At 42.4% G+C, this 18,719-nt stretch overlaps 1 protein-coding gene across 1 annotated transcript in view; it reads left to right on the forward strand.

Moving 5' to 3' along the window:
• SLC12A4 (solute carrier family 12 member 4) overlaps nt 1-18,719 on the forward strand; it is a 546,284-nt gene that overhangs the window by 150,134 nt on the left and 377,431 nt on the right. The window contains exon 2 of the mRNA XM_078670770.1: nt 4,192-4,286. Within this exon, the coding sequence (XP_078526896.1) occupies nt 4,192-4,286 (95 nt within the window). The remainder of the gene's footprint in view (nt 1-4,191; nt 4,287-18,719) is intronic.

Below are 18,719 nucleotides of genomic sequence, written 5' to 3' on the forward strand. Positions count from 1 at the left end.
GTGGAAAAACATTGCTAATGTGGTAGTCAAAGATTAAGCTCACTTCGGTTTAAGTGGTACGTGGGGTGTGTCAATAAAACATTCTCCTTGAGAGAGAGAGGGGAGGTGCTGGCTAAGTAGCAGATTCAGGGGAGGCTGAAAAAATAACACGGCCTATCGGCCGTGAGAGAGAGGGGAGGTGCTGGCGGCTGGGGAGGGGGAGGAGAAATGCGGCCGTAGTGTTAAGCAGCAGGGGCCTTTGAAGTGAAGCTAAGCTTCACTTCAAAGGTGTGGGAGGAGTGCTGCTGGGGAACCGATGGTGATTTGATGATGTGCACGCGCATTTTAGGTCAATGCGCTTGCGCATTGACCTAAAAGCGCACGGGCACAGCATCAAATCGCCAGTCAATCGCCAGTGTAGGTAAACCTTATTTAAGCCCCTATAGTCTCGCTCAATGCGCATGCGCATTGAGAGGCGAGACCTAAAAAGGACTGAGATGTGGACCTGAGTAATTGCTGGTATTTGAAATTAATTCATGCGTTCACCCATCACGTTTTTGGCTTTCTTCCGCTTCTACATCATGATCAGTTCATAAACTTGAAAGACACAGAGGTTTGGTGTAACTTCTCTTGGCACAGGGTCTTAATGTTTTGATTCGCATATACTTAGGTGTGCTTGGTTCCTGGTTCCTGGGGATGATGGCAACATATTGAAAGTGAAGCTATTTGTGCCCCTGCAGCCTTAATACAGTAGATATGCTAATAGCGTCCTGGCATCCTCTAGCACATAATTCCAACTTTATCAACTACATGATTCGTGAACATATGTGGAAGTGGAAATAATGGTATTGGATTTGGATTTATTATCCACATTATGCCAGAACTCCTGCATCAAGTACCACATTGTAGAGAACAAGTCGGACATAAGCTTGTGTATTGCAATTGTTCTTCCATATTGATTATGTTCAGAATACATGGTCCTAATCAGGGGTGTGTAACATGCCAAGGTCAAGGAATATCGGTAAGATATGTGAGACCTGAGGACTCTTTACCTTCCTAAACCTTTTATGAGGTCTTGGCACATACATGATGTGTTGATACTTTTAATTGATGTTTCAGATATGTAAAGTGTACGTCCAACAATAGAGCCCTTCAAAATGGGTAGGGTATGCCACGGAACGTGGGCCAACATGCATGGTGCACAAGGGTGGGCATTAAAAGACACTGCCAGTTGTGGGACAGTCTGCAGGCCTATTGTAAACTTTGCATATGTTTATCGTATTTATCTGGGCCTCCACTTATCCATGCTGCTTCACATTTATTAATGAAGATTTTTTTTCCCTTGATCGAGTATCGTACCATCCTATTAGTCATTGCCTCAAATTTACAGTGGGTTATGTAAATCGAATTCACTTTCTCTGGATTCTTGCCCATAACTCCTTGATGGACCTCTCATGGAGCATTGCAGCTGTTTTGGCAAATAATAGATTTATTTATTTATGTAGTCATTTATTTATTTATTTATTTAATTGCTTGTGTTAGGACACGGTCTTTGAAAGTTCCTTCACCAGTTTGTTCAGCTCCTCCTTGAAACGGTGAATTAAGACATGCAGAATTATGTAAAACACTGACTGAAGCTGATAGTGAGTAGCATACAAACGCCATACTTTCCTAAATGTTTTTAGACTTTTAGTAGTGCTTGAGTGAAATACTGTCACTTGGATTTTTTTATTTTTTATTATTAATGTTTTTTTGTTTCTCTGGTGGATGCATCATCTGAACCGGACTACATTTTGCCCTGGGTTAACAGTATTGTACCATATGAGGAATTAAATCCTTACCAAAGAGCCAGCTCTTGTATACCTCTTATCCACGCATTTTCTCAATCACTCAATTTAATGTTTGTTTTCTTTGCTGCGATCCACTTGAATAAATGAATAATACTTAGGAATATGTGTGAAGCTACAAAGATGTCCACATTTTGTAACTCTTACAAACTTCACATATTTTCTTGTTAAAATAAGTAATATTATGAGATAACAAATTTCTGCCCAAGTTGGGCTTTTGAGACAAAATAGGGATTTATGGAAGTATTTTGTTAACAAAAGTGTAATTTGTGTTGAGCGACGATAGAAAAAGCTAAGTAAGATAGGCACTTGGGTACAAAATGCTTGTGAAAAATAGTTTCAGAAAACTTGTTGAAACAAGCTAAGCAAGGTGTGCGTTACATATAATTTAATGAGTTACTGTTTCAGAGTACTAGTGAGAAAAGGAAACCTAGGTATGCTCTTGCATACAAAAGGTTCAGGAGTGATGGGTTTCCCTGTAATCATTGCTAGCAAATGTTTGTCCACAGCACAAGCATGTGGGTGGTTTTATGAAAAGAAAAGTTGAAACGTGGATGCTTTTCCGTACCGTAAACGCGTTAGACCGCTTTCTATTTCAGCGAATTGGGCAAGATTTGAAGTAAGGAATTTCCAGCCTTAGAATGATGCGTTTTTAAGCAGACGGATCACTGAATTAAATGACTCTTGTCAACTCTTTAGAGAGGTTACACAAACTATTCCCTATCAGGAAATAACCCTGAGGACGGCTATCAAAGGAAAAAAAAAAAAAAAAAATATAGGTTCTCCAGTACCAACTCCATGCTTGAAGGTACTGAAGATATCAGCATTTGTCTACATATCTACAGAAAATGGGACACTGTGTTGTTTGAGTATGTTCAATGGCCTTAGTGACTTCAGTGGACTGCGTATATCCTGCCGACTTCCACCCACTGATCCTATTTTCCTACATGTATATAGTCCATTAGGCCAGGTAGTGTCAACATTATTCTAGGTAGCTAGTCTCCCATCGGCTGGCTAAAGCCATCTTATAGTTCCTTTTCTTTTATGAAGATGGAGATTTATTTAGTGTCACATTGGCATTGTAAATTGTAAATTGATACTTGTATAGCGCACTACTCACCCGCAAGGGTCTCAAGGCGCTTGTACGAATACCGCTGTGGAACCCATCCTGGCTTTCCCTGTGAGGTGTCCACTCCTGGGCACCCCCAAGGTGGAGGCCAGGCATCCTTAGCGTTGTGGGGGCCGTTGTGGAGATTAAGCAAGCTATTGCCCAGAGTTGCAGAGTGGGACTCCATGATTGGAATAGGCACCGAGGCGAGAATTATCAGGTCCGTGGAATTTTGAGCCCAAGACCCGCCGAGGCGGGGAATTGAACCCTGGTCCCGGGCTAGACCTCTGCATCAGGGTCTGCCGCTCTAACCATTGAGCCACACTTCTCCATTAGCATTAGTATGACCTCTCGGTGTTGTCCGATTCTGGTATCTTGACTCCTGGATCTCAGGCATTCATTCACAGACCGGAGTCTGCTTCATGTTTGAGTAGGATCCTCCGCGTGAGTGCAGTTGGCATAACATTGGTTGTTATGCTGTGTGCTGAGTGGAGATGGAGATCTTTACTAATTTGGCTAGGTGCCATCTAAGTCACTGGTATGTGCATTTCCCAGATTAAGGGATGTGTATATGTCTTCTGGTGGCATGAAGGCAATTCACCTTAATTTACTTAAAGAGCAGTTATCAGTAGAGAAAGTCAAATTCTTTGGCTCGGCTATGTCTGCAAGAAATATATGTTTCTTTATTCTACACAAATTGTTGACTTTTTCCATAGGTTTGGCAAATGATCTGCACATTATGTATTCCAGCCTGAACACTGGCGCAAATAAAATATAATCCGCAGCATCCGAAAGAGGTGCACGGAAGTGATATCTGAGGCTGGGCTAGGGGAGCAGCCATGAGCACAGGTTACCGCATTGCTCCCTTTGAATAAGGACCAGGGCGTCTTTGCAGGGGACCCTATAGGACACAAATCACACATTGGGTTTTATACACAACAGAAAGGGGGAGGGGAGGATACATCTCTGATCTGGGCTTTCATACCATGTATCTCAGAGTGAGACACCTTTTTTATTCTCTTCCCAAATACCGTGTGATGTTCACCGGCTTAGGCTCTAAAGTCCACACTGCACCCAGGGGTCAAAAGTAGCCACAAATTCAAATATCCATCAGTGCACTATTGTGAGAAAAGCACATGCTAAGCGAATTCGAATGTGAACATAATAAGTAGCAACAACACCGTAATAGAAATATGTATGTTTGAAACCAATTCAGTACTTCTTTAGTAAATATGTTCACAACATTCCTCTGTGCAGGTCATGGCAACCACAAAGAGAACCGCCCTTTCCTCAACAATTCTGAAGCTGCCAAGAGAGAAGACTACTATGACCGGAACCTGGCCTTATTTGAGGTACTTTTCTTGTTCCATAGAATGGTGATCGGTCCTTGTGTCATGTCAATGTGCAGGAGGTCTTTTTTGTGCTCCTCCTTTTCCACCCCACTTCTTCCCATGAACTGAAGACAAACAAAGCCTTATTAAAGTACCTATACAGCCAACCTTGGCTTTGAATATGTTGACTGGCTGGTAATAACCTTGCCGAAGAGGGATTACATAAAGGAACCCCGTTGGAGGTGTGTAGGGGAAAGATCTGAGCAATTTGCTTTCCCACTTTCCCCGACTGTTTTCGGCAGGTTGTCCACTGGCTCTCTGAGCTGAAATTTAAAACTGTGTAACACCCCTTTTTGCCACCGGTGCCTCAATCATGATTGGATGGCCTCATTAACTCCGCCCCTGGCTTGATGGTGCCCTCTACCAACACACTAGAGATGCAGGACCCTATAAGAACAATGAAAGGCTATGCGGGTCGTATGTGGTGAATGCGCAAATGATGTTTGGATTTTCATATTGCATATGAATTGCTAACAAGTAGGGTTTAGCTACTGGAAATATTGTGGCTTTCCAAACATTAATAGCAAGTTAACATTATTGGCAGTCTTCTTTATGCACGAAGAATGGACTCTGGAAAAACATTCAGGGTCCGTAAATTTCACCAGATTTTCTAGAATGCTACATCATGTCCCTTTTGGAATATTCTATCTAAATCACTATGGGGCGGGAAAAGTATGATGCAGTGCCAACTCCTGAGGACTAACTTCAGGCACTGAGTACTTTAAATAGTAGATCTGTAGGGTAAACATAGGTAAATAATGTTTTGAACAAGTTGGATCAGAATTGGAAATATATAGTGAACTCTGACAATTGTGATATGGATCTAGAAGGCAGACGTTCAATTTCTGGATCATACTACTGTGTGAAAGCAAGGTACAAACAAACTGCAGGTGGAAATCTCAGGCTCCTGCAGGAATTGACTAGGTTTGTGCTGAGCTTTTTCAAAACGCATTTTCTAATGGAGCTACCACTAACAAACGATTGTGATAAAAACAGCATTTTTTGTATAATATAGTGAAATAATAAAGTACCTTCTGCCTCAGCCCACCAAGCTACAGCCAGCCTGCTGGGGCAGCAGAAGTAGGGATGGAGCCACCTCTTCTTATAACGGAGGATAATTGCACTGAGAACAATTCAGAAGGCAATAGATGGACACTGGATGATGTGTGCTTGATCATAGCCTAACACATCTCTACCCCTGCAGGTGAATCACTCAAGCTGATGACAGAATTTCTTCCTTAAAGGGCACTGTATGAAAAATGTGCGCAGTTGTGTTGCCAATGAAAGGAGTGGATGATCAAGCATAGAGATTCTTATTAAACTACAAGCATATATCTGTGATGCCTTTGAAGCTGAACTCTGACAAGACGGAGGTCCTCATCCTCGGCTCCAACCCTTCAGCCTGGAAAGACTCCTGGTGGCCGATGGCACTGGGTGCAGCCCCAACACCCACCAACCAACCACGCACGCAACCTGGGAATCATCTTCTACTCAACGCTCTCAATGACCAAGCAAGTCAACGCCGTCTCCTCCTCCTCCTGCTTCAACACCCTCTGAATGCTCCGCAAGATCTACAAATGGATCCTGACAGATACAAAAAAGACAGTCACCCAGGCCCACGTCAGCAGCAGACTCAGCTATGGAAACCCCCCCTATGCGGGAGCCCGACCAAGCTCATCAAATGACTACAACGCATCCAAAACACCTCGGCACTATTGATCCTCGACGTGCCACGGCCACATCACCCCCACCTGAGAAACCTGCATTGGCTCCCTGTCAACCAGAGGATATCCTTCAAGCTCCTCACCCATGCACACAACACGCTCCACAAGACCGGCCCGGCCTACCTCAACAGACTGCTCTCCTTCTACATCCCCAACCTCCAGCTATGCTCCGCGACCTCTCACTCGCCATCGTTCTGCGCATCCGAAGAACCACCACCGGTGGGAGATCCTTCTCCCACCTCGCCGCCAAGGCATGGAGCACCCTCCCACTGAGCCTAAGACTAACCCAAGACCTGCTGACCTTCAGGAGGATACTCAAGACCTGGCTGTTCGATCAGTAGTGCGCCCCCCTCCCCAGCACCTTGAGATCCTTGCAGGTATGTAGTGCTCTTTACAAATGAATGATTGATTGATTGATGCCTGAAGATAGTTAATTTGATAGGAAGAACAAAAGTATGTAGAACATTCTAAGGGACACACTTCAAGAAGCAGAAGTGACAGTGCAGTTTGTTGTGAGGTATGTCAGATAATTTGGGTGCACTTCTTTACCTGTAGCCCTTTATTTATTTATTTTTGGAAGTTTTATTTAGCGCAAACTAGACCCGAATGTATCAGAGCACTTTACATGAGCACCAGTTGCGTTACAGACGAACACATTAATTTTTTTGTTAGACACAGGGAGATTAAGTTATTTGCCCAGAAACACAGGATGTTGAGCAACCCTGCTGTGACTGGAATCTGGTTCCCGAGCTTAGAGGGTGACCACTCTTGCTGTTAGGCCACATACTTTCCCCTCCCTTTCAAATCATATCTCCATGCTGTTTAAATAAAGGGATCAGAATCTGATTCTCAAGGCTTGAAGAGGGAAGCGGACATCCCGGAGGAATCTGGGTATGCATGTGTATAGATTTGATTTTGGCTCTTTCTGAAAGCCTTTGTAGCATTCTGCTCAATAAGAATCACTTTGAGAGCTTGACAAATCAAGTAGGTGATCCTACACAGTTCAAAACTAAAGATTATTGTGGCCAACAGAAACCTTTCCTCTAATGATGATGATAGCATTGGGACTTGGGGGAAACCTACTGCCATATGTGAGGCTAAACTCAGCAAGAAAGTCACTAAAAAGGCTCATAGAGACTACATTTTGTTGAATGTAGTAATTTTAAAACATCTACCAAATTGTGTTGAACAGGAATGCGGATACGACACTTACTATCATCGACATACATGGAAGTGTGTCCTGGATTCTGTATCTCTGATAGGGTTGCAGCAATCTTCAAGAGCTCTCTCCTGAGGCTCAAGAAGGAGGTTAGGACTGTATAACAGTAGGGTATGATAAGTGAGCATGAGAGTCCAATTCCTGTCTAGCAGTGTTCTTCAGAGTTCGTCTCTCGCCCTTTCTTTTTTAGTATGTTGTAACCATTCTGGCTGCGATTGTTAGATTATAAATTGAGGGGCGAGGGTGAATACTCACCTCAAGAATAATCTCATCTCATGAACCCCTAAAGGTACTCAATTAACCTAAAATCAATCCCTTGGGATCTCTTTCACAGAGCACATATGCTTAATGTAGGGTAATGTGTAAAGTTTTTTGCAGTACTGTTGCAAGGTGGAAGTATTCTGTGATATGGCTTGGTGGCTGGTAGAAATGGGGGTCTCAAGGTGGCAGGTTGTTACCCTGTCCAAGTAGGGACCCTTCTTCCTAGTCAGGACAAGGGGGATAACCTTCTAAAATAACCCCTGCTCACCCCCTTGGTAGCTTTGCATGAGCATTGAGGCTTGTCTCTGAGACAGTGTTTAACCCCTTGCATGCGGCGCGAATTTTCACGCTGTGCGGCCGTTTTGAAGAGTGGGCGGGATCATGACTGCCCCCAGCCGTCATCAGCACACGCCCACCGTGATGCATGATGGCCGGGGGCCGTCATCAGCATGCAAGGCGTTAAAGCATGTGCACATAACCAACAGTAATACAGTGAAAACGCTACAAAAGGAGACCACACTAGCTTTAGAAAAATAACCACTATTTAATCTGTGCAAACAAGACCAAAAACAATACAAATCCACCAATACAGTTCTCAGAAATATCAGTAATCAAAAATAGACTTAAAATACAGTTCCTTGAAGTCGATAGCTCTCTCCTGGGCTATCACGGCATCGTGAACAACAAATCCAAACATTTCTGGCTGACCGCAGCATCGCGGGCCAGCTACGGTGTCGGGAAGTCCTGCAAAACATTATCTTTGGAAATGCAGGGTGTCTGTGACCTCGCTTTGAGCTCCGCAGAGCAGGCGTTGGTGCAGGAGTCATCGAACCCTTAAAGTCACATGCGTTGCAGATCAAACTCGTTGAAGTCTGGAGCGCTGGCATTGGCAGGCCTTGGGGCTGCGGTGCGAAATGTGGCATGTTGTGCACTCAGCTGACAGTGCAAGCAGTGGCTTGGTGACGGTGGTCCAGCGGCGTCGATGAGACCAGGGCTGAGTGCAAAGTGATGCATTTGTAGTGTTTTTATCTAGGGACCTGAATCGATATTCCTATTTTATGCCCTTGTCCGGTTATAATCAATAATATCCATACAACGGCATAATAATCATATCCATAATTCAGTCATAGCACATGCTGTAACATTAAGCAAGGCTACTTCTCCGGCCCCCTAGAAAGCACACCGAGTTCTCTAAACAAAACCAAGCCTCCAGCAACCTGGGAAATCCCCCTTGCTTTTGTTTTGATTTCGTCCTAGAACTCCTGTAAAGCACTGTAAGAACGGCCAGTTCTTAGTGACATCTTTATTGACGTCTTATGTCCAACCTTACGTCAAACCCAGGCACCTTTCAGGTATTTATATACCAACGTTGCCTTAAGCAAACACACGGTGGTGGTTTTGGAGCAGAGCAGCTATCTACTTGCCCGAGAGCCCAGCTGATGCGAGAGCCCACGGACGCTGCCCCTCCTCTTTGACGCACTGAGAGAGACGCTGTCTTTTCTCCTGCCGAGAAATCCAGCTCCGGTGTTTCCAGATACCTTCGCGGGTTACTGGGATATCGAGTCCTGAGAAAGAGATACAAGACCTCCTGCTTTCTAATTACCCAGGTACGGAGCTGACTAAACCCTTAAAGAGAATTCTTGAGTCAGATTCTTGGCAAAACAAACTTAACTTAAACTGCTACTTACTTACTCCTTCCCACGTATTAGGCTTAGGTCAGGTACACCGGGGTAGGCGTATTTAGAAGCACCAGTTGAGTATGTTAGTCAATGTATATAAGTATGTATATATTTGATCTATTTTAAAGTATCATATGGCTCAGAAACCGTATCAATGCTTTTACAGTATTATTATATAATCCTCCTTTTACTGTACGCACTCTACTTTACCATGAGTATTACAATCGTGGCAATTCATTTCTCTTGTATGAGGAAGAAGACTGCTCAATAAATTACACCTTTCATTGAAAACGCCCGTCTCTCTTTTCTCTGCATTCTGGTGAAACTAAGTACGCACATTTGACTGAGTGAAATAGCTGTCTATTGTTTTCACACGACTCTAGAGAAACACTCTTATTCAGGGAGAGCAAAGTTGTCATGTTTTATGGTTGTCGGAAGCTAATCCCTTCTTGTCTATCCAGGGAGGTTAAACTCCTCCTTGTTTATTCGAGAAAGTTTCTAGTGACCTCTGAGCTAGCTGGCAAACCTTAAGTCTAATATAGTTAGTAGAGACCAAGTTAACCTCAGTCCTACGTCTACACTGCCGAATATATTATTCCAATGCGCAGAGCCTATTGGGAATTTAAGAACTACACTACATGGCGCCCAACGTTTGGTAAGGCGATAAATCTAACGCAAGACGTTAGAGTAACTCAGTCGTGCTTTTTCACACAGACCCTTTTTTCCCGTAAATACTCCAAAAGACGTCTGGAGTGGGTAAAAGGTTAAAAATCCGCCGGAACTTAGTAGGAAGAGATTTCTATGTATAGTTTTTGGTTTAGTCAACGTTGAAGGATACAGTGTTCCAAAATATTGTGCACCTAATCTTTGTTTCCTTGAAACTTGATCTGCAACAAAAACCTTTCTGTCAGTAAAAAATGCCAGAAAGTGAAGACGAAAGGGAGGCAGCAAGAATAGCAGCTCGACTCCTAGAGGATGACATAAGTCTCCTACAGAATGACCCGAATGCAATACTCATTCCGGTCAACATAAGAAAAACCATAACACTTAAACTTATAGAAAATGGACTAACATCGAGAGGTGGTACAGTCATATTCGTAATTGAGGCACATGAATATCGGCAGACAGAGGTATTCTATTCATGGATAAACTTTCCAGCAGCAAACGCTGTCACACACGAATTCCACTATTACAAAATAGAGGAACCTCCGGAAGAGTACACCCCTTTCGAGGAGGTGGAAATCCCATTAAAATACCAAGAGCACCTGCTCTGGTTTAAAGGCGCCCTAAAACCTAATAATCACATCACCAAGCTCGGTCCACTAGGTAGACCAGGAGCAATGTGGCCGGTTCTAGCCAGCTACACACCACATCCAGACATTGAAGAAATGTCAGCACCAGAACTTTTAGCCCAGCTAAAAATAATAATTAAAATACATAGACAATTAGTCCAATATGTAATGCGGACTTCAACAGTCCAACCAGCTATTAACATTCCACAGCTGACCCCTCATCAGGGGAACACAAACAAAATTACACCACAGAACATACAATCATGTCTGGGTAAAGTACCCATAAAACGGGAACAAATTCCATTCTGGTTAGCACAACAAATCGCTCAAATAAAGGCAGTATTTCCGGATACTACCCCTACTGAGAAACACCGAATTCTGACTATCTGTCTTCCAATGGGGATCGCACCACATGTAGTGTAGTGTGTTTATCTAGGGACCTGAATCGATATTTCTATTTTGTGCCCCTGTCCGGTTATAAATCAATAATATCCATACAACGGCATAAAAACCCTATTCATAATTCAGTCGTAGCACATGCTGTCACATTAAGCAAGCCTACTCCTCCAGCCCCCTAGAAAGCACACCGAGTTCTCTAAACAAACCAAGCCTCCAGCAACCTGGGAAATCCCCCTTGCTATTGTTTTGATTTCGTCCTAGAACTCCAGTAAAGCACTGTAAGAACGGCCAGTTCTTAGTGACATCTTTATTGACGTCTTATGTCCAGCCTTACGTCAAACCCGGCACCTTTCAGGTATAAATATACCAACGCTGCCTTAAGCAAACACATGGTGGTAATCCTGGAGCAGAGCAGATATCTACTTCCGAAGAGCCCAGCTGATGCGAGAGCCCACGGACGCTGCCCCTCCCTTTTGATGCGCTGAGAAAGACGCTGTCTTTTCTCCTGCCGAGAAAATCCAGCTCCGGCGTTTCCAGCCTACCCTTGCGGGTGACTGGGATATCGAGTCCTGAGAGAGATACCAGCCCTCCTGCCTTCTATTACCCAGGTACTGAGCTGACTAAACCCTTACAGAGAATTCTTGAGTCAGATTCTAGGCAAAACAAACTTAACTTAAACTGCTACTTACTTACTCCTTCCCACGTATTAGGCTTAGGTCAGGTACACCGGGGTAGGCATAGTTAGAAGCACCAGTTGAGTACGATTAGTCAATGTATATATGTATGTATATATTTTATCTATTTTAAATTATCATATGGCTAAGAAACCATATCAATGCTTTTACAGTATTATTTTATAATCCTGCTTTTACTGTACGCACTTTACTTTACTATAAGTATTGCAATTGTAGCAACTCATTTCTCTTGTATGAGGAAGGAGACTGCTCAATAAATAATACCTTTTATTGAAAACGCCCGTCTCTCTTTTCTCTGCAATCTGGTGAAACTAAGTACGCACCTTTGACTGAGTGAAATAGCTGTCTTTTGTTTTCACACGACTCTAGAGATACACTCTTATTCAGGGAGAGCAAAGTTGTCATGTTGTACAATTGTCAGAAGCTAATCCCTTCTTGTCTATCCAGGGAGGTTAAACTCCTCCTCGCTTATTCGAGAAAGTTTCTAGTGACCTCTGAGCTAGCTGGCAAAAACGTAAGTCTAATATAGTCAGTAGAGACCTAGTTAACCTCAGTCCTACGTCTACACTGCTGAATATATTATTCCAATGCGCAGAGCCTATTGGGACTATAGGAACTACACTACATGGCGCCCAACGTTTGGTAAGGCGATAAATCTAACGCAAGACGTTAGAGTAACTCAGTTGTGCTTTTTCACACAGACCCTTTTCCCCGTAAATACTCCAAAAGACGTCTGGAGTGGGTAAAAGGTTAAAAATCCGCCGAAACTTAGTAGGAAGAGATTTCTATGTATAGTTTTTGGTTTAGTCAACGTTGAAGGATACAGTGTTCCAAAATATTGTGCACCTAATCTTTGTTTCCTTGAAACTTGATCTGCAACAAAAAACCTTTCTGTCAGTAAAATGTCAGACGGTGAAGAAGAAAGGGAGGCAGCTAGAATAGCGGCTCGACTCCTAGAGGATGACAATAGTCTCCTGCAGACCGACCCGAATGCTATACTCATTCCGGTCAACATAAGAAAAACTATAACTCTTAAACTTATAGAGAATGGACGGACATCGAGAGGTGGTACAGTCATATTCGTAATTGAGGCACATGAATATCGGCAGACAGAGGTATTCTATTCATGGATAAACTTTCCAGCAGCAAACGCTGTCACACACGAATTCCACTATTACAAAATAGAGGAACCTCCGGATGAGTACACCCCTTTCGAGGAGGTGGAAATCCCATTAAAAAACCAAGAGCACCTGCTCTGGTTTAAAGGCGCCCTAAAACATAATAATCACATCACCAGGCTCGGTCAACTAGGTAGACCAGGAGCAACGTGGCCGGTTCTAGCCAGCTACACACCACAACCTGACATTGATAAAATGTCTAGCGAAGAACTCTTAGTTAAAATAAAAGAATTAACAAAGGCATATAGAGAGTTGGTTCAATTGGCAACGGAGGATATAACTTTCCTCCAGAAATTGAAGGAAACAGATATAGCAGAACAACCATTTGAACTTGCCAGAATCATAGAAAAATCCTATTAAGAACTAGGAAGAGATAGTTTGGGTGGGAAACCAGTAAAACCCCAACAAACTGAAAATCCTGAAAAGATATTTATTAAAAATAATCTAAACACTCCAAAAAAGAGCTGGGATGGAAATAAACAACCCACTCCCAAAGATAAAAGATTCCAGTCCAGAGGAAGGTCTCCTCGGCGGAGAGAAAGATCTCCGGACCAAGGACACAAGTCTCCCCAGAGGGAGCCCTCTGAGAAAAGATACAACCTTAGAAATAGGGATAATCTAAAGAAACCTGATAGATATCAAGATATTGATACACGTCCCTCTCGATCTTTTCAGATTTCCTCGCAGAAATCGGAAAGAAGAGGACGGTCAGAACAAAGGGAAGAGCACGTCAAGTCCAAAGACAAGGAACCTGCTCATCAAAGTAAAAAATTACAATTTCCAAAAAAGAAGGTAGCCAGTATTAAAGTAATCAAACATGCCGAGGATCCTGAGGACACAGCTGAAAAACGGAGAGTGGGCTCATACAATGCTAGACAGCGCAGCAGAAGTGAGCATAGCTCGCAAGATCCTGATGAATCATCTGGAGACAGTGGACACGAATGAATACATTCAGGTGGAAACTGCAGATACCAGAGTTAGCAAACCTCATAAGATATACGAAATAACATTACGTATAGAGGGAGATAAGACTAGGAAAATAAGGGGTCTATTTTGGGATAACCTTTCCAAAGGCTATGACATCCTTTTAGCTGAAAAAGACTGGCCACCAGATTTTGTCAGGGAGTGCCCTCATGGCGAAGAAATGATTATGCCTGCCTTCTCAAATCACATTCCAATTCATAAAAAAATATACACTTGCAAGAAAGTGGGCAGTAGCCCAAGCTCCTGCATTATATAAAAACCATGTCGGATGGGATGAGGACTCTCCTCCTCACAGAATCCAGTTAAAATATCAACCAACTGCACAGAGGCAGTACCCAATTAAGCAAGAAGCTAAAAAACAGGTCAGGGAGATCTTAGATCAACTTGAATACCAGGGGGTGATTGAAACATGCACCTCACAAATGAACAATCCTCTGTTTCCTGTCTCCAAACCAGACGATTCATATCGACTAGTTTTGGACTATAGACACCTTAACTCATGTTGCAAAACATTTGCAGTACAAAACTCACACAGTGCAGCACTAATGAATAACATCGTGCGCAAAAAATACAAAACATTAGACATCTCAAATGGATTCTTTTGTCAAAACATAGCACCTGAAAGCAGGTATTTGACCGCTTTCTCAATAATGGGCTCGCAGAAAAAAATTCTGTCGACTCCAACAGGGGTTCAAGAACAGCCCAGGATTATTCTCAGCAAGAGTAACAGAGTTACTACAAATGTATGATGATGAGGCATTATCTTATGTCGATGACATCTATCTAACAGATGATGACTTGGATACTCACTTGAAAAGAGTGAACACCATAATACTTGGGTTCGCAGCAGAGGGTTACAAATTCAACTTTAAAAAATCGCGAATTGCCCATCTAACTGTCCTGTTTTTAGGATATGAATTATCAAGTGAAGGCAAAAGCCTGACAGACAATTTCTTAGAGAAATGCGCTGTAATCCAAGCACCAAAAACGCTGAAAAACTTGCAATCAATTCTAGGTTTCCTGAATTTCGGAAGAACTTACATTCTAAATTATGCAGAGAGGGTTAAACCTCTCTATGAATTAATAAAACCTGATTTTAAACCAATCAATTGGACTCAAAAACACACAGACATTTTGAGATCATTGCAAACAAACATGTTAGCAAAAACCAAATTGCAAACTCGCAATAATACACGCAACCTTGTAATCCGAGTCATCCCAGGAAGATGCGGATTTACGTACCTGACCTCTAATGAGGGAGAAAAGGTACCAATAGCATACAAATCACACTTTTACTCACAAGCTGAAAGAACATTCAGTCTTGCGGAAAATGTTGTAAATGCGGTTCAAACAGCTGTAGCCAGCGAAAGAGACCAAGCCCAAGGCAAAAGGATAACTGTTTTAACAGCAGAATCAGCCTTTGAGGCATTAACAAGTCCACGCAATTTAACTACCGTGGCATTAGATCCAAAATGGATACAATGGGAGAATTCTCTTGCTACAGAAAAAGTGAAATACTATTTTGACCCGGGAATGAAAAAATTGAAATATCTAACATATGAAAGAGAATATCCTCTGCCAATCAAAATTCTGCCCATACAACTTTACGCCTGTGTAATATATACAGACGGATATGCACAACCCTCAGTTTGGGGAAAACAAGCTTATAACGCTAAGTGCGAGGTTGTCAAATGCCGGTGGCGCGGAGGTAAATTGAGACCACTGGTAACAATGTCACAATCTGTAAAAGACAATTCAGGTCAACAAACTGAATTAATAGCTTTAAAAATGGTGCTCGATATTGCCGATCGCGAATTCCCGACACTAATAGTGTGCGATTCGCATTCCTGCGTCACATCATACAATAATGACTTGCAGAAATGGGTTCAAAACGGTTACAAAGATGATACAGGTGCCACAATCAAGCAAAAATCGCTTTGGGAACAAGTAGTTCTTTTAAAGAAAGGACTACAAAAGACTCACGTGATACATACACTGAGTCATCAGCGTGATGGCGTTCACGCTGCAGGGAATTCATTGACTGAGACAGCCACAGCGGAAGCAACTAATCCGGCTTCCGTAGCCACAAAAAAGCGTTCAGAAAAATACATAGACGGGGAAACCGTGCTGGCGGTAAAAACGTCTTCAAAAGGCGACTGTGCAGCATTACCCGTGAACTATCCACTCAATTATACATACATAATCGATGCAAACTCTGTTCCTTTTGCTCGAATCCCTGGAGTGGGGGATAGAGTAATTCCAAACACGAACAGGAGAATCTTCTTAATACAAGAAGCACATATGGGATTAGGTCTAAGGCATCAGATGATCAAAGAATCGCTGACAGAATTACAACCCGAATACTGGTGGCCGGGAATGAGCTTGCATAATCACAAATTTGCAATAAACTGTGAAAACTGCAACAGAGATCGCAGTGGCGAACGGGCCGAAGTAGTGCCAGAACACCTAATAGAAAGCATAAGGCGATCTATACACATGATTAAACAAGAAAAATGCGTCCCAATATATATATTATTTAAGACTAGATCCACTTAAAATGTAGACACCAGTGCTCGGCTGACGCCAGAACTGTTGTAAAAGATTTGCGAGTCTATATCGGCACATACGCAATTGGCATGCTACATTCTGACCATGGTCCTGCTTTTAGCTCTCGAGCTTATAAGGAGGCCATGACCAGCATGGGCATTGCATTGCGGTACTCTTGTCCCTTCCATCCTGAGGGAAACTGGATTGTGGAAAGAAAAAACCGAGACATAAAGCAATCTATAACGGCGAGGGTATTAGGTACGGGTGATGGGTGGGTCCAACATTTAACAAGTGTCCAACGTAGTCTTAACAATCTGCCAAGAAATTCTCTAAAAGGTTTCAGTCCGTATGAACTATTGTTCGGTACTAGAATGCATATTCAGGACTTAGATAGTCAGACTTCAGTGGTAGAAGAAAAATGCTTTGATATCAAAGATCGTTTGGCTATTTTACAGGACTTAAATGAAACAAGAAAAGACCTGAGCAACGTAAAGCTAAAACAGCAGCCAACAGCCACTGAAGATAAACCACCTGTCCCAGCAAGGCCTGTCTGGATTCCAAAGATTGGGGATCTGGTCAGAGAGAAGATCGCGGTGAAGAAGGAATTTGGGCCTTCTTACAGAAAAGCAGTACCTGTCTTAGCTGTCAACGGAACAAGATCAGTTGTACTACCGCCCCTTGCTGGTAAAAAGGAGAACCGAGTTGTATCCATCGACTTGGTAAAACCACAATCATGTGGCCAATAATAAGTAGTAGGCCCAGTGGACTCCCAAGAAATAGCAGAACACCAAAGTTTGCTACAATACAAGAGGTTCAAACTGAGAGACTAATCACATTTGATAAACCTACAGTGAATCAAAAAGGACTATGCAACAATGCCATGGAACTTATGCCTCTTGAAACCCAAATTGCAACAGTTCGTCAAGAAACACCTGTCTACAACGATGTAGCCTCAGCCAATGCTAATGAAACAAAGAAAATTCCAAAAGCAAATGAAATTCCGGAAGCGATTCCAACAATTGACAGAACTGAATCTGGCTACTTCATCAATTTCGATGACTTTTCTGAGGATCCAAGCGAGCCTGAAGAACAGCCAACAACTAAATCTTTTAAAGACAAAGTAACAGAACTCTTTCATCAACTCAAAGAAACCTATCTGATTTCTCCATGGATTGAATTTTGGATTGTGTTAGGTGTACTTTTCCTCCTGCTTTGGCTCATCATGGTTCTTTGTTTGGGAAATTTCATTGAGGGAAAATACAGTACAATGGACACAGCAAGTCAGAACATCAACTTGGTCCTAAAGCCACACAAGTCATCTCACATCGAGAAAAGAGAACTATCATCCGTGAATGTCACAGCCAATCCAATACCCGGTGGGGTAGCTTGGGACAAAACAGATTACGAAATCTATGGCCCGGTCGAGCTCTTGAAATATCCACACCAGTTTAAGGTTTCATTAAGTGACTTTGTAAAACCGAGCACATTCTCTGATGATTGGGACTTTGAAAGTATTAATGATATGATGTCAGATTTAGTAATGTCAGCAAAATTTACAGAACATGATTACTTGCAGGGTTCATCTAATTATGAAGAAATGTACTGCTACAACCACTTTGCACATCACTATTTGCATAAATCTGCTCAGCCTAGAAATGTTTTTAATGATAATCAATGGGAACATTGTGCAACTCCATCAAAAGGTAGTTCTAGAACATTTTACGAGAAATTCCCATACTTCTCAGGTTTTAACATTAGTAATGCAGAAACGTTTTATTACAACATGTTAAATAAGACAGGGGTGAAAACAATGCTGACAAACACTAAATTAATCTATTCAGAAACATTTTATGAAAGAATTAATACATTTGGTTTTGATTTTTGGAAAAACAACATTGAAACAAAAACCATCTGGGGTACCAAAGGTTGGCAGGTCCAAGGTATAGAATCATTATTTAGAGCCTGCATGATCCCAGAACAAATTATATTCTTGAATGGCACAATTCAACAGACAACCTGTCTTGGCCTAGCCAAAATTAAAGACTTCAACAAACCGTCTATTCCAAAGCCAACACCTGGCAGTAATAGCACTACAGATGTTGAGATAGACGTATCACATATTTTTAACCAAAACAGAACACATCCTGATTGGAAAAAATGGTTGATCTGGCCCACAGACACAAATAACTGTCAAGACAGATTCCTGAACAAAATACAGGGGTTCAAATTGACCAGGCCAGACCCCGGATACTCCCAGAGACAACATCCAGGGATAGTTACAACATACAGTGTAGGGAAACTTTGCCTCGAATGGCTACAGAAATCCACACTGGCAGAAATTAAGCAACACTTGACTTTACTTAAAGACGGTGCTGACTTGCGTGATTTCATAATGGGACCACGCAAACAGTGTCAA

The sequence above is a fragment of the Lissotriton helveticus genome, chromosome 12 (genome assembly GCF_964261635.1).
Source record: "Lissotriton helveticus chromosome 12, aLisHel1.1, whole genome shotgun sequence".
Lineage (NCBI taxonomy): Eukaryota > Metazoa > Chordata > Amphibia > Caudata > Salamandridae > Lissotriton > Lissotriton helveticus.